Below are 24,875 nucleotides of genomic sequence, written 5' to 3' on the forward strand. Positions count from 1 at the left end.
GAGTCAAATGTAAAGCCTCATTGGGATCATTTCATGTTTTTATCTTGCCCCAATAGGATATTCTATGTCTCACATGATGCTCAAGACTTGAAGATCTTCAGTTACATAGCCAGAGAAGGACAGAGCAACATCTTCCGCTGCAACGTGTTCAAGTCAAAGAGGAAGGTAAGTTTAACTTACATGAGAAGACTCAACGCCATTGTCCCATTTTTCTGCCATAACTTGAATTACCTGCAAGCTTTGGATCCTTTCAAATGACAAATACTTTAATCACAGAAATTTACAGTCATACATCTTTTACTGAGACATGAGTCATTAAATTCATGCAAATCCCACTGTAAAGTTTAATGTTAATCTGCTGACAACACAACAGAAAAACATCACACTGCAGTATTACAGGTGGTTGCATTAATATTGCTTGGAGTCCTGCTGGTACTGCAGTTATCATTTGTTTTTGGTACAGATTAAGCAGGATAAACCAGATACAACGATACAATAACCTGCTGAATGGGTATTCTGTTTTCGTTTTTAAATGATGATACTAAAAACATTTGGAATCGGTTCAGTAGATCCCCTCCGCCGGCAGCCGTGACACAGTGGCAGGGGCTACGATGTAAACATATGGGGCAGTCCACAAAATGTCTATTAAATGTGCCAATATAAGCCTCAAGTGGTTATTCAGTGTCTAGAAACATTACCCATGTCTGGCTCGATGATAAGTCTCACTCTCAGGTAAATCTCCTGCTCCCATCCTAACTATCTGCAGAAGATACTGAAAACATGATTCAGACCACTTCAAGAAGAAACGCAGCAATTCAGTCACTGCATCGTGTTCTCGTCTCCACTCCTTGAACAAAGCTTTTAATGGGGATATTGATATTTGTGGTCACGGCCTCGGTGATGTATGGAACTGTTGGACCTGTTCACACAGCCAATTAATCTGACAGACAGATCCCCCTCGTGTGAGTTTTTGCAAAAACGCTCATAAAATTGAAAGGCCTGTTCTTCTCCTCCGCATATCTTCATATGAAGCTGTGACATTTCTTCCTCTATGACAAAGACAGAGCATCAGTGAGGTGGACTCCCATCCCTTCACTATGGATACCAGACAGACGGTGACTTAGTGAAGCTGCATACTAATCATCCTGGTGGGAAGAGAAAGGAAGATGGGCTTTTTCCTCGGCTCTTAAAGACATTTTCACCGCTGCCGAAGAAAAACATCATCAAATGGTCGGGGGCACAGGCCACGGTCTCTCGGCGACCCCCTCAGGGGTAAGGGGCCTTATCTGGGTGTTGCAGACCAAGCATTTGTGCTGAGTAGGAGGTGATAGAGCAGCTGATAAGAGGAGATTTGATTTATTTTCATCATGGCTCATCGCAGCCCAGCAGGGCTTTTTTTTTTAAATGTTACCTTACAGTTTAAAGCAGAATTACATTTTACATTGGCAGAGCAAAGTAAACAATTTCACGGCTTTATTCCGATGTTTTTCTTGCGCTGTTGCACTTGATTGAGTACTTTGAGGTTTGAGCACCCTTGACATATTGACTGAGCGCCTGGAGGCAGGATGAACGAAGAGCAAAACATTTCATTTCGATTCTGCTTCTGCTGATATAAAATAAAAAAATTTTGAAAAGAAATATTCACCTCTGATGAGAGTGAGGAAAGACATTTTGGCCAAACTTCAATTTCAGTGACTGTATATTATGATTTTATGAAAAAGAAGAGAAGTGATGGTGATTCAAAGGCCACACAAAAGTTTTTTTCTGGAAAACAGTGCTGTAGGATTCTACTAATGTAAAAGTGCTGTTATTTTAAACAAACTGCTTTCAAATAGAGGAAAAAATTGAATGATTTGAAAGTACAAAGTAAATCAATGAACAACTAAATTGGGTAAACGTAACTGTGAGATTTCCTTTTTAAAAGGTCGGAGGTGGTGAGTGAATGCGTCCTCCAAGCCTAACATCCCAATCTCGCCATGCTGAAGAAATTGAAAATAATTTCCTAGACCTGCACCCTTAATCGAATCTGCCCCAAAAGTTAATGGAATCTTCCTCCCCCCATGCCGAAGCCTTCCACCGAGTTTTGATTGACAGCTGAGACTCGATTCGCGATTGGTCGAGCATGTGTATCGGCGGGACCTCACATACCACGGCTCCATCCCTTGATCACGACTGCCCGGACTCTGGCTCCAAATGCACAAGATGGCAGCGTTCATATATCCAGGAGATTTTGCCGTCATTTCTGGTTAGCGGGAGGAAGTGGGGACCATGATTTAACCTCTATTTGGATAATGACTGCTCTGTGGGACTCATCACAGGAACATCTGTCTCTAACATTAAGTCCATGAGACAAACAGGATTAGTGTTTAAAAATGTTAGAATATGTTCATGTCAGGTTTGAGTTAAGTGTCCCTGATTGATGACCTGACGCTGCAGACACACCCACTGATTCAGCTGCAATAACAAACCAACTTAATCTTCACCTCCTCCCTGCCATCACACCGATCCATCTCTCTGACAGCACAACGTATGCAGAGCAGATAGACAAGGACAAACAAGTGAAGCCCTGCGCTCGTCATATCTCCTCACCTCTATTTGGTCTCTATCTTCCCTCTGCTTTACCCCGTCTTCCTCATTTCCCCTGACTCTGATGTGTCTTGTTACCTGTGCACACACACACACGCACACACTCGATCTGCCTTTCAGTTTTTCCTCCTGCACAACTTCTCTGCCACCTCATTGCCCCCCCCACGGCTTCCTTCTCCCGCGTCATCCCTCCCTCGCTGTGCTGCTCCTGCTGCTTTCCCCCACCCCCCTGCTCTCTTACTCTCTCATACACAAACACAAACACGCACACAAACACCCACCCACCCTTTGTCTCTGTGTCCTCCCTCCCAGTCTCAGGCCATGAGGATCGTGAGGACGGTGGGTCAGGCGTTTGATGTGTGTCACCAGCTGAACCCGCAGGAGAAAACCGACGACCAGAAGGATGAGGAGGGGAAGGACGAGGGGTCAGAGGCGGTGCCAGGTGACTCACATCTACCTATGAACACGCAAACTTACACAAGCACACACATACACACAAAATTGCATCCATACATCCAGTCCCCTCCCCCCTCCTGTCTCTCTCCTCACCGTTCTCCTTCTGTCACACACACACACATACACATAAACTCCCCCAACAGCACACAAACTCTTGAGGCGTTCTTCTTCTTCTTCTTCTTCTTCGTCCTCTCTACACCAACCCTTAACTTCTGCAGAAACAAACGGTCGCACAATCTTCCCAGATAAAATATGTAATTATCTGCTGCAGGTAGTTTTCCTTTGCCGCAGCTGCAGTTTGGTTTCGGTGAATCGGGCAGGCCACTGTTCAGAGACCTTGCTCGTCCGCCGCTGCTGTCAGCGCCCGTAGACGTGTCGTAAACTGTAAAACAGCGGCATATTGAATCTGTCTGGTCTCTCCACAGCGAAGAAGAGGTTTGCGTTGTCAGAAGAGGCCGACCTTGAAGCCACTACAGAGGAGAGCATCGAGTGCGTCTCTTCATCCGACCCGGAGAAGAGTAAAAAAGACGAGGCCCTTGGTAACGATGTGAAGGTAGCGTACATGAGTTGTCCTTGATTGCGTCACGGTGTGTGATCATGTAAAGCACCGTGCTACTTTCAAACTCCATTAGCAGCTGGAGGTTTTATGAAATATTCATAGATGAAGCCATTACTGCAGATAGTGATTTTTTTTTAATTATAGCAACTAAATCCTTTTCATTATGAAGTAATCTGCACATCTCATTCTATCGATTCATTATTTGGTCTTAAAGGTCTCAGGAGGTAATGAAAAATGATCCTTGCAAAACTGAATAGCTTTTTCAGGCAATCAATGATACAAAAGCAAAAAATGTATCCTTTCACGTAAGTCACAAATAGAGCAAATATTCAATCAATGGTTTGTGCGTTTAAAAATGACAGAAAGGGACACCAGGGTTCCCACGCTTGCCTTGAAAAAAAATTCCATGCTACCTCCTGATTTTCCAGGTACCATATTAAGTAATGATCTATAGGCCCCTGAAGCTTTCCGCGCCCCCCTCCCCTCACAAACACAACCCCCTAGGACACCTGACTACTAACTTGATTTAAAAGATGTGCCAGTCAAGTCTACATTGTAAATGCTTAGAGATTATGTCTTATTGATATATCAATGCATGAAATAATGCAACAATCTGTAGATGAACAACAATTTATTGAACGGGAACTTTGAGACACATGAGCACTGGGATTGATATTTGTTCTCTCTTCCACTCCTCTCCTATCTTATCCTGTCCTCTTCTCTCCACACCTCCCCTCTCGTATCCGCTCCTGTCTTCTCTTCCTACTCTTCTCAACTCCTCTCCACTCTTCTCCCTTTTCCTCTGTCATCCTCTACTCTTGTATCCTCCTCTTTCATCTTCTCCCCTCTTCTCTTCCTCATCCTGAATCTACAGCGTGTCATTGTCACTCACTCCTGTAATGCATCACACATTTGAGATTATGAGTCTTACGTAGAAGAGGTAATATGCCTACCCTTACTCTGTAAAAGCTTTTGTAAATCAAACTAATGAACCTAAAAGGAAAAACCTAAGGCTGGTTCCCCTGTGGTTCCTCAGTACAGCAACCTAAAAAACGTCTCACCCCAAATGTTCCTATTTAGTACTATCATTTTTTTAAAGAAAAAACGAAAAATCACAAAATAGCTAAAAGTAGATATAAGAATGAATGTTACAAAATTGATCAAGACTAGACTGGTCATGTCAACTAGCATAGAAGTAATGTCACAGCCTAATGTGAAAATGTATTGGTAGTTAGCTAGCAACGCCAGCTAGCCAACACTAGCTAGTTAGTTAGCAAGCTGAATGTTGGCTAGCAAGATTGCACTGCATGTGCTTGCTAACCATCATTAATGAATCCAAATTCAAAACAAACTCCCCTAAATGTGGTGAATAACACGGTTTTAGGAAAAGTCAGTGAGTGAAATACATATGGGGATCAAACATAGTTCTAGTATTTTAAAAGCAAGGTAAAAATTACGTCAACAATTCTAGTGCAAGCTGAAGCTAGCAAGTTGCAGCTTGCTAGCTAGCAAGATTGCACAGGTTACTAACTAACGTTGATAAACCCAGGTTTACCACACAGTTAAAACACAGCTTCTTACATTTGAGGATAAACTTGCATAAGAAGTTTCACTGTAGATGTCAAGGCTCCCGTGTTGGCTGGGAAATGCATGTATTTGACCCTTCTATTGAGATCGCGAGTAATGTTTCTCGGTTATTATTCCCGAAGTCCACCAATCCGAAACTATACTTTTAAAGTCCATATCACCAGGTTGCCTGATCAAATTCCAACATCCAATACACCAGATAGGATGCCAAGAGCATGTTCTACAACATGGGATCATCCATTTCTATCTACAGTAAGAGCTGTTCACATGTAAAGGGTTTTTATAAACTTATCTTAATTCTGTGTTCAATAGTTTCATTTTATTACTATTTTACACATCATCCAATACAATTTTCCAGGATAACTGTTTCAATTTCCATGTAAGTGTTCACTTTTGCTCAGTTTCCATGACTTTTCCAAACCTGGAAAATGAAAAAATAAATTCCATGTTTTCCATGGTTTCCAGGTACCGTGGGAACCCTGGGTATGTGTCCACGTGATTTGATAAATTGCAAATTTGCTGGAAACTTTTTGCATTGATTTTTAATATCAGCTCAGACAGGTCTATCGTGTGTTAAGATCTGAATTATTTCCTGAGCTCAGTTGTTTTTTGATGCTGTTATAATTTTACCAGGCAAAGATGTTCATCAGAGAACTACATCACAGATTAACCTTGGTGTTCTTATATTTTCTTCAATAATCAATCAATAACTTAGATAATAAAATGTTAGAAAACAGTGAGAAATTACCCAATATTCTCTATAGAGTCAAACTGCTTTTGATGTCAAGAACCAGTCAAAACAGTTTAAAAATTATTCACATATAAGTGATTTTTTAGACTAACTTCTTTTACAAGCAGCACATATCCTCCTACTGAAAATATTAGGAGCACAAGCAGACCATTTAGGGTCACACGTTAAGTCGACCTACCTACCCCCCATTAAATAGACTTAAGCTACAAATCAGGAAGGCCAGTCAGATTCATGCTCAGTAATCATGCTGTTAAAGTTATTTTCATCAAAAGTAGGCAAGATTTTGTTAATGAGATATCTACTCTGTATAGATTTCAAAATATGAATATTGTGGCTACTTTTAATGAAGTTGCCGGATCACACTTAGGAATAAAGCAGAATAAAGGGGTGGATTTATTGGCTAAGCACTAAATTGTGAAGACGTCATGGACAGTTCACTTGGCAAATCGGAAGGAAGAACAATAACCAAAGGAAACATTATTACACAATGGCAGCCGGGATGTAGCTAATACAGGGAGACATCTTTATGCAGTGCAGCAGGAGGTGAGCACAGTGTGGTCGGCCATGGGAGCAACAAAGAGGAGAACATCTTGACCAGGCCGATAGGACAAACTGAACTCAGTAACACACTGCATGTACTAAAATGACATCCTACAGGATTATGTGATTACTGCCAAATCATCAGTGGAGCATAATGCTTCACTGTAACAAGTATGTTGGAGAACGAGAAAAGCTAAAGTAGGAAATTGCAATGCATGCAGTGGAGGAACTGAGCTTGGAAATGATTGGAATAGGGAGTAAGCTTCATTATCGGAGGGTGACAATGATTTAAGGTGACCCGGATAACTCTGATTCACACACTCTCAAAACAGTAGGTTGCTATCCGCTAATAAACTGAACAAAGAAGAAGATTGGTGGGTGGCAAAGAACATCAAGGTACTCTATAGATAGTACCCATCTTCTTACCCTTTACTTTATCCCTTTAACCTTTTAACTTCAAAAGGTTGGGTGAGTTTCCTCTCCCTATGATCCCACCTTTGATCAAAGGCTAGAGAACATATATATGTTAGGCATTATCCTGATGTTGGCTGAACAAAGCAGATTAAAACACTGATATATTAACCTGTTGAGACATTGGTACAAAACTAGTTACTAAACCTAAACAGTCACCATGGACTCACCCAGACTCAATCTGATCACTGTGAACAGTTTATGCAAACATGTTCTCAAACTGTCCACCTGGGAAATCCAGAAAAGCATCAAGGCAATTGTTTTAGATGGGAAAGAGAAATCCCCAAGGATTAATTCACCAGTACGTCCGGACCAAAGTTACTTTGGTATAGATGAAGAATTCGTCGTGAAGAACATGAAAGACAACCTTCCACCGTTCTTCCGTCACATTCCAGCAGATGAATCAAGAAGATACTGTGAGAGCTTGTGTGAATTCAGCCGGTTAATTGCTCGAGAGACTGTGAGCAAAATAAACAACCGCATAGCCTTTATGCTTACAGAAATTTCTGAGGGAAGCTGTGATGCTCCACAAACTTTAGACGCAGTGATTGCTCTAATTGGCAATATAACAAATAGCTTGAGCACTTCATCCCCCACCCACAGTCAAGCAGAAGACCAGGACCTTCATGAGGACAGTGGTGAACAAGTAAGACGTATCTCACATCTGAGAAAGTCAGAGGAAAATTCTGATGATGGAAATGATGAAGATGGAGATTCTGGATATGAATATTCAGATTCTGAAAATTCAGACCCTCAAGAGGACATGGATGACAGGGATTCAGATACTTTGAATTCTGATGAGGAAAATTCTGAGGAGAAAAATTCTGATGAGGAAAATTCTGATGAGGAAAATTCTGATGAGGAAAATTCTGATGAGGAAAATTCTGATGAGGAAAATTCTCATGAGGAAAATTCTGATGAGGAAAATTCTGATGAGGAAAATTCTCATGAGGAAAATTCTGAGGAGGAAAATTCTCATGAGGAAAATTCTGAGGAGGAAGATTCTGATGAGGAAAATTCTGATGAAGAAAATTCTGGAGATGAATCTTCACATGATGGAGGTGGTGATGGTGAAAAATGTTCAAAAATGACACAAAGACATCGTTTGTGCAAAACCTCTGACAAGCCAAGGCATCCTTGTGAGCCAACAAGGATGTCAACGCCGAACTTAGCTCACATACAGCTTGACTTGGTCATTACAGGACTGGTTATGTACACCATAAAGAAGGCCAAAGTACCACCGAGTGTGATAGATGCGCACAGTCTTATCAAACATCTTTCAGAGAAGGCAAAGCAGCAGATCAAGCACGATAAAATGTTCGTAACCACATTCCAAAATGTTGAGAAGATCCACAAGGCCGTGTTCAAAGAACTGCTGAAGAAACTTGGCACTGCGAAGGAAGTTCTGCAATTCATGGAGAAACAGAGGGTTGACTCCATCTTCATTGATGAATTGAGGATTCAATTGATGTCCCCTCCACCTAAAAAGAAAGGATGTTTCGGCCGGTTCGTCTCTTCCATGGGCAAACTGTTCAGGGGAAGGAAGGGTAGGACCTAATCTACTCAGATCCCGACTAGAGAGTGCTACCTTACATGTGAACTATAACAGATTGCCCGTCTGGTTGGTGGTCGTTTTGCTGGTGATCAGTACTTGTGATAATGATAACAGGTGCAAACATGCTGGAGGTGTTGTGCCCTGGAAAGGGGAGATGTTAATAAAGCGAATCGGACACGGTGTTTCTTCTGCGTCAGCTTCATAGAGAATTGTTTATAATTCACAGAATCAATTTACATAGTTACAACAGTTCTTTGAATAAAAAATACTAAACAATGTCATGCATTTTCTTTCCTTTCACTTATCCTATACAGCAGTGATTTTCAACCTTTTTGGAGCTGCGGCACATTTTTACATTTTTTATATTTACAAAATCCTGGGGCACACCACCAACCAAAATGACACAGAATTAAACTCTATGGCCTAACACAGTACATATAATACATATAATTAGTAATATAGTTTCTAAATGTATTAAAAAGCACTATTTTAAATTATTTCAGCCCTTTATTACTCTTACCTTTTAATGAGGTATTGAATCAGATTTATGAAACAATCTTTGATTTAACTAAACTTTATTTAACGGAGACATATTATACCCATTTTATCACAGTTGATATGGTTCCTTGGGGTCTTAATGAAATGTCTGTAACATATTTTGGTCAAAATACCACAAGGATCATTTAAAACAGGACCTTTTAACTCTGTCTAAAACAGATTGATGTTGTGCAATAGTAGTAGTAGATTTGACGTTGGCTAATTATTAATAATCATGAGAAATGATTATTAAAATAGAAATTATTTATTAAAAATAATTAAAAATTATAAAGCTATTAATTAAGAATAGTAAAATAATTAATTAGAAATGATACGGTTATCCATTAATAATGGTTAAATAATTAATGAAAACAATAAAATTATCAATTAAGAATAATACAATCTGTAATCATTGCTTATCGTAGCGGGGCACCACCCTGGTTACAGGGACCAACTAGTCAAACTATAGTTATCAGTCTCAAGTGATAAAAGTTAAATTAATAATCTCAATATTTAATATTAATGATTATACAATAAACAATGAAGGGTTTTAAGTTCAAGCACAGGCTATAGTAATCCAGCTGTATTCACATGTACAAATAATCACAGAAATACAAATATTTTAATCACAAAAGTATTTATTAAAAAGGGGAAATAAAGTTAATGTTATTTCAATGATTCTTCATTTAACAAACTCCAATATTTCAAAGATGGCAACAGCAGCAGCAGCACTTATCACAATGGTCACACATGTAATACTGAGTATCTACTGGTGTGTGTGTGTGTGTGTGTGTGTGTGATCGTGTGTGTCTGCCTGTCTGTGTCTCTATTGTGTGTGTGTGTGTGTGTGTGTGTCTGAGAAAGAGAAAGAGGAGTGCACTGTTAGAAAAATCCCATCGTTTTTACGGAAAAAAGTTGGCAGCTGGGTTGCCAGAGTAATTCTGTAAAATTTACAGTAAAAATGTAATCAACTTTACAAGAACAACTTGTAATTTTGACAATTTAATCTGTTCAATTTTAATAAAAAAATACATTTTAAACATGTAAATCCTACAGCCCTTTTCTGCTTAATTAGCATAACCATGCTGCTATTTAACAAATTCCTTCCGTAAGATTTACATGCAGTTGTCGCTTATTATACATTGAGCCCCATTCAGTTTCACTGAAAAGAACTTTAAATTCTTCATTATAAGGCTGTCATTTAACGGAATTCCTCTGCAAATTTTACTCCAAATTTTTATATAATGTAGTGTATTTTTCAGTATTTTCTTTTAAGACTTTACAGTAAAATCAACATCTAAATACTGCAATTAGATTTTCTGTAAAATGTACAAATTACGATTTTATGGAAATAAATTAATATTATTTCAATGATTCTTCATTTAACAAACTCCAATATTTCAAAGATGGCAACAGCAGTAGCAGCACTTATCACAATTGTCACACATGTAATACTGAGTATCTACTGGTGTGTGTGTTTGTGTGATCGTGTGTGTCTGCCTGTCTGTGTCTCTATGTGTGTGTGTGTGTGTGTCTGAGAAAGAGAAATGGGAGTGGCTATGGCGTAATGACAAGATCACGTGGTGACGTAGTCTGGCCGTGATCAAGATGTTACGTACAAGCTGGAGGTTTCCTAAGTGAAGCCACGTTGCGAAAAGCAAAATGGCTGCCGGTCACTGACCTTAACAAAGGGGGTCTTTAGACAAAGAGATTTCTTATCTCCTGGTTCTGGCGCCGAATGGCGTCGAGATGTATTGAGGCTCTTTAAATCTAGAATTTTCTATGCCACATGAAAAATGTAAGTGTAGGTCGGGACGTGTGTAAGAAACAGGTTTAGGAGAAAAGAGAGAGAGAGAGGGAGAGAGAGAGAGATCAGGAAAGCTTTCAAAACATCGTCAGAGACAAACTTCCGGCGAAGCGGGCAGTCCAGTTACGTGAGATGTATCTTTTAACAGATGTAAATCTCCGCACAATATCTCTGACGGTAACACGTAAAAAAAGAAGTGCCGGCTTGTTACGCGCGCTTCTCAGAACATAGTAGACAAAGGAACCGGATGTGACGTCTCCAGTTCGCCGCGCGTTACACGGCTAAAAACAGATCAGCGATCTACAAACAAACACACTCAAATAACATGACACGCTAAGTATTTAAACTAGTCTCTGCCCAGTCTCTTACTGTGACCTTCGCGGTGTTGCTTGCGCGTGGCGCGCGGATTTTCGGGAAGTCCAGTGAATCTCGTTGTTAACCTCAGGATGCCTGCACGAACGGCGAATTTTCCTGGAAAACAAATGAGTGAAGTCCTGGGTCCGGTGGGTCTCGTGTTTACAACGGAGGTTAGCGCTGGGCCGAATAGAGCGAACTTCTCTTGCTCTTGGAACGGAATTCGGCCTCGTCTCTTCTGCAGGGTTAGGATCAGCTGTGGCGCAGTTGTGGGGATCGTGAAAAAGAAAGTCTATGATCTCGGCCTGCGAGTGGACTTCCTGTGGCGATTTCTTTCAAGTTAAAATAACAAAAAGTCCTATCAAAATAAAACGTCGACTGAATAAAGAAATAAAAGAAAATGGAAATAAAACAAACGTCTGTAATTGCTCCCTAAAATTACCTCCGGATCAACTAACTGGTTCCTTTGTCTACTATGTTCTGAGAAGCGCGCGTAACAAGCCGGCACTTCCTTTTTTACGTGTTACCGTCAGAGATATTGTGCGGAGATTTACATCTGTTAAAAGATACATCTCACGTAACTGGACTGCCCGCTTCGCCGGAAGTTTGTCTCTGACGATGTTTTGAGAGCTTTCCTGATCTCTCTCTCTCTCTCTTTTCTCCTAAACCTGTTTCTTACACACGTCCCGACCTACACTTACATATTTCATATGGCATAGAAAATTCTAGATTTAAAGAGCCTCAATACATCTCGACGCCATTCAGCGCCAGAACCAGGAGATAAGAAATCTCTTTGTCTAAAGATCCCCTTTGTTAAGGTCAGTGACCGGCAGCCATTTTGCTTTTCGCAACGTGGCTTCACTTAGGAAACCTCCATCTTGTACGTAACATCTTGATCACGGCCAGACTACGTCACCACGTGATCTTGTCATTACGCCATAGCCACACTGTAATAAAAGTCCGTGAAATTAACAGTGAAGTGCTGTGAAATCGTAACATAAAAATATTGTAAATGGAAAAACAATGAGCAGGGTTTAATTTAAAGGAATATTTTTTTAAATACTGAACGTAACATAACTTAATTTTAAGGTAAAAATATGCTAAAATAATCATATTTCTTTGTAGAATTTACAGATTACTGTAGTTTCAACAAAGAAAAACTGTAATAGAAAAAGCAATACAATACAGTTAAAATTACAACATAACAGTGTTAAAAAAAATGTTTTAAACAGAATAAAACTGTATTAAATTTTACAAATTTATATGTCATACTTTACAGATAATATAATATGTACAAATACAGCAAAATTATGAGGGGTTTAAAAAAACAGGTGTTGTGTCTGTTTAGAATTGAGTAGGCCTATATATAACAATATGTCAGTTGGGTCATAATAATAATCATAGTAATAATATTAATGATAACTTTATTTGTGTAGCACTTATCTAAACGAGGTAACAGCATGCTTCACACAAAAGTCCATGGCAAAAATAAATTTAAGAGCCAAATCATAACATAATAAGCTCAAGACCTTAAGTTTATAGAGAAACCCAACAGTTCCCACAATGAGCAAGCACTTAAGGATAAAACTTTTCTTGTTATTATGGTAATTACTAGTGATTAGTTTCAAGAAATAGTTGGCTCTTGCAATTTTTATTTTGTCATTATAGGAAGTTAAGAGTTCTTTCATTTTTAGGTAGTGGACATGCAGTTTGGTCTTTTTCCACTTCCGTTCATTTTTTCTGCACAGCCTTTTAAGTTCTCGTAGCCTGTCATCAACCCATGGAGAGGTGTTAATAGGGGATTTCATTCTTGTTTTAATGGAGGCTGTGATATCCAGTGTGGTTTGACAGGTATTATTGAACCCATTAAGTAAAATATTAGGATCAGATGACTCATGACTCGTGTTATGGTCAAGAAGACCTACGGAAAAGATTGATGAGAATTTTGAGGCATGTGATGGAAATCTGGAGATACAAGAGGCTGGAAACAACAAAGTTATCTACGTGTATTTAATAAGGGGCTTTCTGCAGAAAGGATCAACACAGGGAAACCACAAGGGTCTCAGAGTGAGGATGAAGAACAGTCAAAAACACAGATCTTATATAGGAGGATTTAGGGCTGTCCTTCTGAACCAATCCAGGAAGGATACATGGGTGGGGGAAGGAGAGGAATCTAAACATTAGCAGCTGATTCACATGTGTTTCCTTAGGTGATAAGAAGACATCCACTCCTTCCTTTGATGGGTAACAAATGGTCTCAACGTATTTCAACACTAACAGTTCCGACCATAAAACAGCTCAAGTCTTAAACATTTGGTGTATGTAAATACAAGTCATAAAAGTCTCTTACAAGGCTGCAGAAACTTACTATCCAAATACAAAATAGTTTGTTAAGCATATTTAGTTAATTTTTCTACTACATTTCCCTCCTTTTTGTCATTTATTGACAACTTATGAGAATGAAAAAATCAAATACATCAATTCACCATCATCATCACAGTAGTGTCAAGCAAACTGCCTTTGTCACAGGCGGTATGCGTCTTTAAATGGGAGGAAGGAATGATAAGAGCAGATTAAACAAACACACAGTAACATCAGATTCTTTATCACTATCAAAGGGTTCTGGGGAGGAAACCCCTCAGGGAGGGGAAACACACCTTATATTGTCGTCACTGTAGATCTAGTTCGTGTGTCATCTGGCAATACAAACCATAGGGACACAGTTGGCATTCCCCATAAGGCCCATGGAGGCTACAGTAACCAAACTGTGAGTATAAAGGTGCAGTGTGGGGGAGACATACGTGCGAATAGAAGTGTGGCATGTTCAAACGAGCAAACACTTTCTGTAGCTTCAAAGGAAAACAAATCATCATATCGCACAGGATGCTTGAAACCCACAAAAAACGAAATTCGTATCAAGCGTGTCAGCGGGAGATCGCTGTCATCATTATTGAGAGAACAGTTCCTCTACTGCCACTTAGACCCAGCTGACTGGAGAGGTCAGCGTTCCATTTGTCGTCCTCTCGGTGGTGTGTGTATCATGTGATTTTCTGAAGCAACTATTACCAACAGCTGTGCTGGTCAGCACTGCCCCCTCTTCACCGATCTTTCGCTTTACTTATTCAGTGTGGGTGCAGCAGTTAGAATTTCCGGTTCTGGGACTCTCTTGCAGTGACTGGCATTTCCTTGTGATACTGGGTCATTATTAGAGGTGTTAGCATCACATTTACATACAGCAACATGTTTGGGGAGGAGGATAGCATCAAGCATCTGAGACACTAGAGCATGATTTGCAGTTGGTTTGCCTGCTGATGTAAGGAATTCTCTGTGTTTCCAAATCGTGCCAAAATCATGTACTACACCATATGCATATCTAGTGTAAGTGTAGATATGAACCCTTTTCCCCTTAGCCAATTTGCATGCTTCAATGAGAGCAGTGAGCTCTGCTGCCTGTGCAGACAGGGAAGCAGGGAGTGGTCTTGCAATCAATGTATCATGTGCTGTAACCACAGAGAAACCAACTTGATTTGCTCCTGTGTCTGAATTGCGAGACGCTGATCCATCCACAAACAGTTCAAGGTCTGGATTCTGCAGTGGTGTTTCCTGTAAATCTAGTATGGAGGATCAAACTTCAGTTATTGTTACTACACATTTATGTTATTCACCATATCCTTCTGTTGGAAGAAGAGTAGCTGGTTAAGAACATTACATCTTTTCACAGTGATATTAGGCATTTCCAACAGAATAGCATGATAACGAAGCCAGCGTGCAGCAGACAAATGAGATATCTTTTGTTCCAACAAAATCGAAGACATAGCATGTGGTACCAACAGGGTGAGTGGAGAGTACCCTACTAAATCCCTGGATGCCATTACAGCCTTCTCTGCCACTGCTACAGCTCTGAGACAAGTAGGCAGGCCTGCAGCAACTGGATCAAGTTTTGCTCAGAAAAATGCAACAGGTCTCTGTTTGCCCTTGGTCTGGGAGCAGCACTGATATCATCTACTCCACCCTCTTGTCAACTGCTTGTGTGAAAGGTCGGTCAGGGTCGGGTAGTCATAAAGTCGGGTGGTCAATTGTAGGGTCAGTTTCAAGTCAGTGAAAGCTTTCTCTGCGTAATCAGTCCATATAACTTTGCTAAATGCTTGTAAGCCCGTGTGCGATTGCGCTGAGGGACTCCTCGAGGACAGCATAGTTAGGTATAAATGATCTGCAATAAGAATCGATCACAGGAATGACATCACTTATTTCTTTCTAACAGTTTAGGAATCTTTGAATTACTGTTACTCTATTAGGGGAGAGGGATTTGCCCTCTGCTGTGATCATATGCCCCAAAAATGTAACTTTTACTTTTACAAACCTATATTTTTACAAACTTATACTTTAACAAACTTATACTTTAACAAAATTATACTTTAACAAACTGTAGTTGTTCAGGCTTGCCTTATTACCTTATGCATTTAGATAATTTAGTAGAGCTACAGAATAATTTTCACAATATTCTTCAGTTGGAGCACAAATCACAAATCATTATATTGTCAAAATATCATAAATGTGCTCTTCCTGCTGTTATCTCTAAATTAGCTCAAGCTCTCCTTTAGTGCTTGGTTGTAAATGGTCAGTGATTCACAATAGCCTTGACGAAGGCATGTGATTGTATAACTTTCTCTGTCGAACTCAAATGCAAACCAGTATTGGCTGTCTTTATCAATTTAAACACTGAAGAATGCATTTGTCCGATCAACAACAGAGAACCATTTACTATCCTTCAGAACTTACCAAAGTATTGTTTTAAGAATTTGGAACCGACGAAGCGCGTTGTTGTACTCAGCGTTGACAACCTACAAATCTTAGATGAATTGCAAATCCTCAGGTTGTGTTTTATCAAAAATACTCCTCACCGGAAAAAATCGGAGTGTGCACAAGTGAATCCTTGCAAGGAACAATTACACCTGCCCTCAATAGAGAGTTGAAAACGGGTATAATACCATCGATGGCTTTCTGTTTTATTAGATATTGTCAGATCATGGTGTGATAACCACAGGTTCCATGTTTCAATTAAACCCACATCATGATTACCTTGAGCCCTTGAAATGTTGTTTGTATAATCTAAATATGCATGTGCATATTGGGCTTCTTTATGTGTGTCTGGTACCAGTTAAACAACCTTGAAAGTGTGAACAACAGATTTTTTTCAAAAATAGATTTTACCTAACCACAGGATCTGATATTTTTTCCCAAATGTCAGCATTGACACATTTTTGTATCCACGGTCCCAAGTCTTGCCATTCATCATTTTTGTTTTTGACAGCAAGTCATGTGAGTGTGAACCAGGAACTTCAAAAGGAGAGCATCCTCTGAACATCTGTGAAGGAACTGAGAGGGTGACTTCAGAAACAGCACATCTATGTTCATTCCAGAACATGAAACTTAGTGTTAAATTATCTTTCACACAACTTTCTCTAAACCATCTTTTCTCAAAACCTGCATCTCTCCCTTTGTGTTTGAGTGCAGTGTACATCTTTTGGATGTTCTTAGTATGACTGAATGTGCCTTGTCCACTAGATCGATGTGACAATAGATGAACAGAGCTTCCATTCATACTCACTTAACAGTGAATCAGCATTACACTTAATGCACGTGTAAATCTGTAGTGGATCCAGATCAGCCGTTTCGGATCACTATGACTCCTAATGGGTTGGAAACTATAAAATATCCAAAAGATACTTTACATCTTTTCCCATCATGTTAATTTGGACAACATGAGGATAGCAAAAAATTAACACTTGAATTTTTCAGCGATGCCTCATATTATATTATATTATAATATCACCTCATATTAAGGGAGTCATGAATTTTCAACCACGGTGCTTCCTGAATCTAACACAGATCTAACAACTCATTCGCTCATCTTAGGATGTGTGTCAAACATATCACTGTTGATGACTGAATGTGTTGCTCCTACAACAACAAGGAATATATTCTCTTTCCCTAGCACTGTGAGTGTGTGCGTTGGCATACGAACATATACATTTCATTAATATTTATCATATGTTCCTATCAGTAGTTTGTGTTTCTTTTATAAAAAAAAAAATAAAAAAAAAAAATTTACTTCCCTGATAAGTGTTTGTGTTGGTGTGGTGCATTCACCCTCTTGATGTGTGAAGTGTTCCTCACGGCCTCGTTCTGTGTTCAAAGCTGCTGGTTCCTCCCTCTCCTCCATCCCCGCCTCGGTTCAATCACCTTGTAAAGTTGCTGTTTCTTCTGCAATTTTTTTTTAGTTTTGCCCACTGTCCCTTCTCTCCATAGAGAAAACAAATGTCCCAATCATCATTCCACGTGCCGTCTCCTCTCCTTCCTTGAAATCCTCTTCTTCTGCATCCGCGATGTACCTGTGAACATTGTCAGTGAGGCTTTATGCAGATCAGTGTCTTATTTCTTCTTCTTCTTCGCATGAACTGCATGTGTTTTTATTAAGCTCTTCCTGAGTCCCACTTGATGCCTGTACGTTTTAACAGGCTGGCAACATCAGGTCACTTCAACAATTCGCGATTTGGGCTGGATCCTGTCCCAGTCCATATTGCCTGCTTGTCTGGTGCAAGGTGAAGAGAGGAGTTGCGGGTCTGGAACGTTATTAGCTGGAAAAGGTTGTTGTGGAGCCTGGGCTCCTGGCTGTGGAACATCCGCTTCTGTTGGAGCCTGGTGTTGTTCTGGTTGTCTTCTTGTCGGCGGGGAAGAGTCGAGGTTGGAAACCTGCATTTTGAGACACTGAGACATTTGTGAGGTGTTATCTGTCCCTGCCAGTGTCTGTTTTCTGTCCCTTTGATGCAATTTTCTTTCTAACCACATTCCTTACACGAAAACTCCCCCCAGCTGGAAACCACATTCACTCATCCATACTTGTATCAGACTAAGTACTGTGTCACCATAGTTCCTTCGCATGAAGTTCACATAAGGATTACTCAGTTCAGTTCTATTACCCAAATCTTATTTTCTCATTTACCTATGTAAAGATTTTTTTTTATTTTAATTTAAGTATTAGTTAGTCTTCATCAATCTCCTAAATGCTATCTTAAGGAGCAAATATAAAACTTAGTAATATAAACATCGTCAAAATAATGTTATACCTCCTATATTATATTCAATAGTAATTTCCTTATAATTACTTGGTTACTGTTAGTTTCTCAATTCATCTCTTCTTTTTTTTTCTTTTTTTTCTTTTTTTAAATACACTTTCAAATATCCTGCCTCACCAATACAAATCATAGTGCCTTAAAGAAGTTCTCTACATAGCGCGCTTTTCGAGACTTGTTTCACACAATGCAAATACAACTCAGTATTATGTCCTCTCTGTGGTCGTGTTATTTAACAAACTCGTTCTTAAAGGTACCTCGTCAGTCTACCTTCCAGGTTTTTTCTAAACCTTGGTTAAAAATTTACAGGGCTTTCACCTGTCTTGAGGATCCCGTTCCTCTTAGACCAACTTCTCCGTAACACTATGCTTTGCTTGGTATATATTACACTTGAAATCTCAGATTCTCACCAGATAGATCGCAGCGCTGAGACGATCCGGGACTCGGGTCTTAGTCCCTGCATCTCACCCGTATGGGGAGGTTAAGGTTGGAAACTATTTTTCCAAGAGGATCAGTCAACCGCTGACCCGAGTCCAGATCCGCCCAGACGTGCGATCCCACTTCTGACACCAAATTGTGATGGAAATCTGGAGATACAAGAGGCTGGAAACAACAAAGTTATCTACGTGTATTTAATAAGGGGCTTTCTGCAGAAAGGATCAACACAGGGAAACCACAAGGGTCTCAGAGTGAGGATGAAGAACAGTCAAAAACACAGATCTTATATAGGAGGATTTAGGGCTGTCCTTCTGAACCAATCCAGGAAGGATACATGGGTGGGGGAAGGAGAGGAATCTAAACATTAGCAGCTGATTCACATGTGTTTCCTTAGGTGATAAGAAGACATCCACTCCTTCCTTTGATGGGTAACAAATGGTCTCAACGTATTTCAACACTAACAGTTCCGACCATAAAACAGCTCAAGTCTTAAACATTTGGTGTATGTAAATACAAGTCATAAAAGTCTCTTACAAGGCTGCAGAAACTTACTATCCAAATACAAAATAGTTTGTTAAGCATATTTAGTTAATTTTTCTACTACAGGCACTATGTTCATTTAAGATATACGTGAACTTTTATGTAACTTTTTATGTTTTTTGGGGCAACGTTGAACAGGGAGTCAAACTTAACACAGAGGAACTAGACATGTAAACCACGAGGTCCCAACTTTGACACATAAATAAGTTATAATTCGTTAATAGCCTGGTTAAATAATTATTTCATTGTAGTATTTTGAGAGTCAACAAAGTATTTGGTAGAATCTTCGGAACAAAAAATGCCTCCCAAGTCTTCTAAAACTGTGCTGACTAATGACTCAGAGGCTAACGCCGGGTTCACACCGGACGCGGAAGCGTGGCGTAAGCGCTAATCCCTAGAGCACCGGCGCTTGGCTGGTCACACCGGACGCGGTAGCGACGCCGAAGCGCTGCGCATTACTAATAATATCACATACTTCTGCTGTTATCAGCCTGCAGTAAAAACGGCATTTAATCATTTTTTTCAAGCATATACTTACTTGTTGCTCCAACATTAACTGCAACAGCGTCCCAACATGTGTCTTTTTTGGTGTTGTCTTTATACAACATATGCTGAGAATCATACAACTCAAGTTACTTCTCCACTTCAATTATTAATTTAATGTCATCCATGTTGAAGAACTTCTCCGCTGTTAGCTCCGTTAAATGTCGGGTGTCGAGGGTAAATTACGTATTCTCCCCTCAAGCCTATGTGGAGAATACGTAGCCCCCCTCTCTCTTTTTATCTGTATCACTGCTTGTGTGGCTGTAGTGGACGGGCAGACGGGGACATTTAATAATGTGGTTGGTAAAAGTGGTAAAATTAAAACTCCAAGACAACAGAAGGTGAATACAAAGTATGGGATGCATATTTGATCATTTATATCATATAAAATATCGTTTATAATCATTTTCCAGTGTGTTTCCTGTTGTGATACGCTCGCGTCAAGCGGAAAAAATAGACTCGACGCCGAAACGATCGCTGCACGGCGCCCCAGCGTCCGGTGTGACCGGCACTTAGGTTTAACATGTATGGAGCCAGAACAGTCTCAAAAGGATTAAATGCACACAGAAATGAATACGTGCGCAAAAAAGATCCACAAATACATTTTCAATGCACACACAAATATGTTTCATTCCATATATAAGTAAAAAAAATTCACATGTAAAATATAAGATTCATAAACATATTTCCGATGCACACACAAATAGAAAAAAAATTCACAAATATATGTATGTAAAAGTATTTGCAATCTTCATCAAATACATATTTGGAGCTTGTTACATTCATATATAAACTGTTGGACCTGCATGTACAAAGTGCTTTTAATTTGTAAACCTCGCTGCATTGGTGTGTGAGACTTTTGAGACTCCCCTGACGTGTCTCTGTTTCACGAATGCGTTTTTTCTAAGAGGGGATCGTCTGTAGCCAATCAGATGTCTCACTCCTGTACAGCCAATCACGTGAGTGCCATTACACGACGTCATTAAAACGCGTGCAGGCAGCCTGGAGGTTTTTAGCCCGCCAGCCAATAGACATAGAATTAGTAGACGCTGATTCCCGGCTCCTCACACACAGTGAACGATGACAACAGAAAAGGGCTGTTGATGACGCGACAGTTTTGCTGAAATAAAGTGACACCCAGCGGGTCAAAGTACTTATGTTATCGTGTCTTAACGCAGCGGTTCCCCGGTATTGTTTCCAAACTGCGTTGCTAATTCAACAGCTGCAACAGCTTGAAGCTACACGGAGGCAGCTAGCCTCCACACACAGTCAGCACGGACACTCGATACTAGCTACTACCAAGTGTTTGCTTCTAACCTGACGGTGTTTGAGAAACAGTGTCATGACAGCCTTGGGATTAAGTCAGCGGGTTTTTGCGCTGTTCCCACCGCAGTTAGCATGGTGGCTAGTCCGCTAGCCCCGTTATGAAAGTTCGTTATAACCGTATGTGACCGTACACACATGCTGTAAGTGCTCTAACCAGCCACCGTCAGCCGGACAACGCCACTGGCTTAACACACTTGTCACATTAATCATAGAGTCGTAGTTGTGATTTTGGTTTATTGTGATGTAGGGAATGGAACAGGAAGATTCCATTCCGAAATGCTGGCGTTAGCGGACCAATCACAGCCAAGGGCTATCCGTGGGCTCTCCGCCATTTCGACGTGTAGTTAGAAAAATGAGAGCTGCACGAAAAGCTCTCCGAGGAGCCGCGGAGAGGCCCGGAGAGGGCGTTCCACGTTGGAGAAGGCGGTCCTATCTGTCCGTGTCCGTCAAAACGGAGAAGCATACATTGGCCTTTACTTTAGCCGCTTGGAGAGTGTTACACAAATATGGGGAGTCGTGATGCAACGTGAGGGACTACTGACGAGATGTTTCAGGAGCTGTGGGTTTTTTAATCGTGTAGAACTTCACCATTCACAGAAAAACCTATAAACACACCAGAGGAAAGAAACACTGAAGAAAGCCCAACATGTGTCCTTTAATGAAAGGGAGATGCTAAATTGATGGAGTAGTCCTTTAAACAATTTGCAAAAAGCTTACAGATTACATTGCTGTTGTTTGACTCATCTATGAATCCACTCTACTTAAGGCTAGGGTTGCTAATCCTGCAATAACAAACAAGAGCAGGCTACACTTTGAAAACGTGTAATAGATACATTGCGCCCCTCTCATCAAAGCTACGTCCCAAACACACATAAACACGCTCACACAAACTGCCAGAAAATGTCTTATCTGTGAGTCACTCGCTAACTTCTGGCTATCGTCTCTGCCTCAGTGGTGTAAAGACCTCGCTGGGTTGCGGAGACAAGAAGAAAGTAGAGTACGTGCAGGTCGGCAGGTCACAGAGAGATTCGCCAGCCAATCATTTCATTCCGTCGTTTATATTACTGTCCTGCAAAGGTCACTCGACCAAGCTTTTTTTCATTTTCCGTAATCGGGACATGAAGAGTATTTCAACAAATACGATAAGAGGTGTTTGAGAAACAACGACACCTTTAACAAAACAAGCAAGTTACATAAATGACTCCAGGAGAAGGCGATGGATTTAATTTGCTCATCGTACCAAGGAAACATCTGAGGACAAACTTGGTGTATTTTAGCATTTTAGAAAACATTGATATAAAACCTTGAAAAAGCCTTGCTAATAAATAATTCCGCAGGGCACGCAGCTCATATGATGAAAGTGAAGATGAGAGAACATCAGTGTGGAACATAAAGCGAGAACACCACGTCCTTTATGGTTGTTTGTGAAGAAATCCTCCACAGGGCTCTTTGATATTGACCGGATCATATGGTTTGCTGGGGGAAAATACAGCGAGGCTCTCCTAATCCTGCAATGTCGGACAAGTGGCTGTTTGCTCTCTGATATCTGTTGCCTCATTTTACAACCACTGTCGGCTTTATCGCTCAAGAGGGGAAACAAGTGTTGTTCTGGCGCGGGAGTTAATTAGTTTGAATTGAATGGATATTACATCCAATTACATGGATACACAGAGAAGAAGGAAATTAGTTTTATATTTTCATTCTCTCAGTGAAGTCCCGCGACAATAAGACATCAGCGTTGCATTTGTTCGGCTCTCGCCTGCGATGTCTCTGTCTCCCCGGGAGACGAAGGTCAAGTGTCCTTCACGGTTTAATAATAATGACAACTGTGTCCACCATGTTTACCTCCCTTCTCAGATGTGACACATCAGTCGTGTCCTTCACGGCGGCTCCTCCAGCAGCAGAGGTCTGACATTATGTGCTCAAACCAAACAACGGCGGCACATTCAGATCTGTTTATATAGATTGATGAGAGATTAGATGCAAGACTCCACTCTGCATGTATCATTAGACCAGAAATTGTTTTGACGTTTGCCATAATTAAAGTAAAATGCCTGGTAGGATTCTTCCTCCTTTGAGGGACAGAATCACTTTTCAACCAGCTGTAAAGCTGCCATAACCGTTTTTTTTTTTTTAAATCAACAGCTGATGATTAAATTAACAATTGATCATGTGTCTGTAAGATGAGATGCTTGTAGTAAACAAACCTGCAGAGAAGAAAAACTGAGGCGCCTGGAGAAGATGAAATCAAAAAAGTCCCTCTCATAAAAAGAAATGCTCCAGGAGATAAGGTTGATGAAGAGGAAGTTGACGTGATGAAGACAGAACTGTAACGGCTGCATGCAGCCAGCTGCTGAGGGGAAATTGAAAGGCTCGAAAACGATCTGCAAAGGAAATGAGCCTCAAGTCCTAAAAGAAAAGCTCAGCAAAGAACTGCAGAAATGTAGAGAGGTTAAACAAGTCCCTCAAAGTGTGGAGTGTTTTCACATAGTTAGCCCATTCGTCCATCCACTCACTTTTGGTGAATATTATATCTCCAGAAGACATTGAGAGAAAGGTCAACATCACTGTGACCTCATATGAATCTGGGGGGGTAATGTACGTAGATATATGTAGACTGACAGCACTGGTGGGAGGAGGAACAGACCGCAGGCTGGATTTTTCCGATGTTGTTGTTGAAAGAGGAGAAGAGTTTCAGCACTGAGCTTCGGCTTGAGGCCTCAGAGACACAGAAGATGCTGCTGCAGCATTTAAACTGTAGATGGTTTGAATTCATATAGCAGCTTTAAGTCCTGATGACCACTCAAAGTGCTTTACACTGCAGTTTGCCATTCAACCATCCACACGCACATTTATAGTCCATATATACAGTGCATCTATGTGCAGCACTTTCTCCATCACACAGCTCTCGTACACTGCCAGCATAGCCGTCAGGGGAACTTTGGGGTTCAGTGTCTTGCCAAAACACAGTTCAGCTCATAGAATGGAACCACCAAAAAATACAAGCCTGGCATCAAGAAACCTGAATTTGTATCTGGCACAGTAACACTGGTCCCTTAAGAGGAACCAGGCAGATGTAGCTGATCTGCAAGAGGAAATCCCAGCTCCCATCTGGCAGAGAAGGAGGTTGAGAAGGAGGAGGTGGATGAAGGAGGAAGAGTAAGAGTGGACTGAATCCTCCACAGGTGAAGAGCGGATGTACCAATGACACTCCTGTGATACCAACGTATCACATTACTGAAATTGTTTTAGAGAGGTGTTGACTGTAATTATGCCAACTATTATCTCCTTTGGCAGTTGTTAATGTTGTATCCGACACATTCACACACATTGTTAATATGTCCTTATACTTAGAAAGTAGTTGTATATCCACTAATGGCCCCAGTTTGTGCCCATCATGCATTAGTGTATCAAATCAAAGAGGAAACCTAGATTCAAAGGCAGCAGCTCGAGACTCAACTTGAAAATCGGGATTAAAATCTTTTATTGCAGAAGTGAATTTGTTTTCATCCGGATAAAAATGACAAACGTGGATCCGTGGACTCGGCATCTGAGCCAAAACAAACCTGATGAGGAGAGAGTTTCCTGCTCTGAGCCCCCTCGGTCGTCTGGTTTAATCACAGCTGTGGAAATACTCTCTGTACATACGGGACATTCTGCCGCCCCTCACACAGACAGACGTCAATATAGCA

At 40.5% G+C, this 24,875-nt stretch overlaps 1 protein-coding gene across 1 annotated transcript in view; it reads left to right on the top strand.

The window, feature by feature from the left end:
• The window catches only part of LOC128455304 (carboxyl-terminal PDZ ligand of neuronal nitric oxide synthase protein), a 30,788-nt gene that overhangs the window by 3,658 nt on the left and 2,255 nt on the right, over positions 1-24,875 (top strand). Inside the window, exons 5-7 of the mRNA XM_053439005.1 lie at positions 57-165; positions 2,899-3,028; positions 3,468-3,595. Of these exons, the coding sequence (XP_053294980.1) occupies positions 57-165; positions 2,899-3,028; positions 3,468-3,595 (367 nt within the window). The remainder of the gene's footprint in view (positions 1-56; positions 166-2,898; positions 3,029-3,467; positions 3,596-24,875) is intronic.

This window comes from Pleuronectes platessa, chromosome 13 (assembly GCF_947347685.1).
Source record: "Pleuronectes platessa chromosome 13, fPlePla1.1, whole genome shotgun sequence".
NCBI lineage: Eukaryota > Metazoa > Chordata > Actinopteri > Pleuronectiformes > Pleuronectidae > Pleuronectes > Pleuronectes platessa.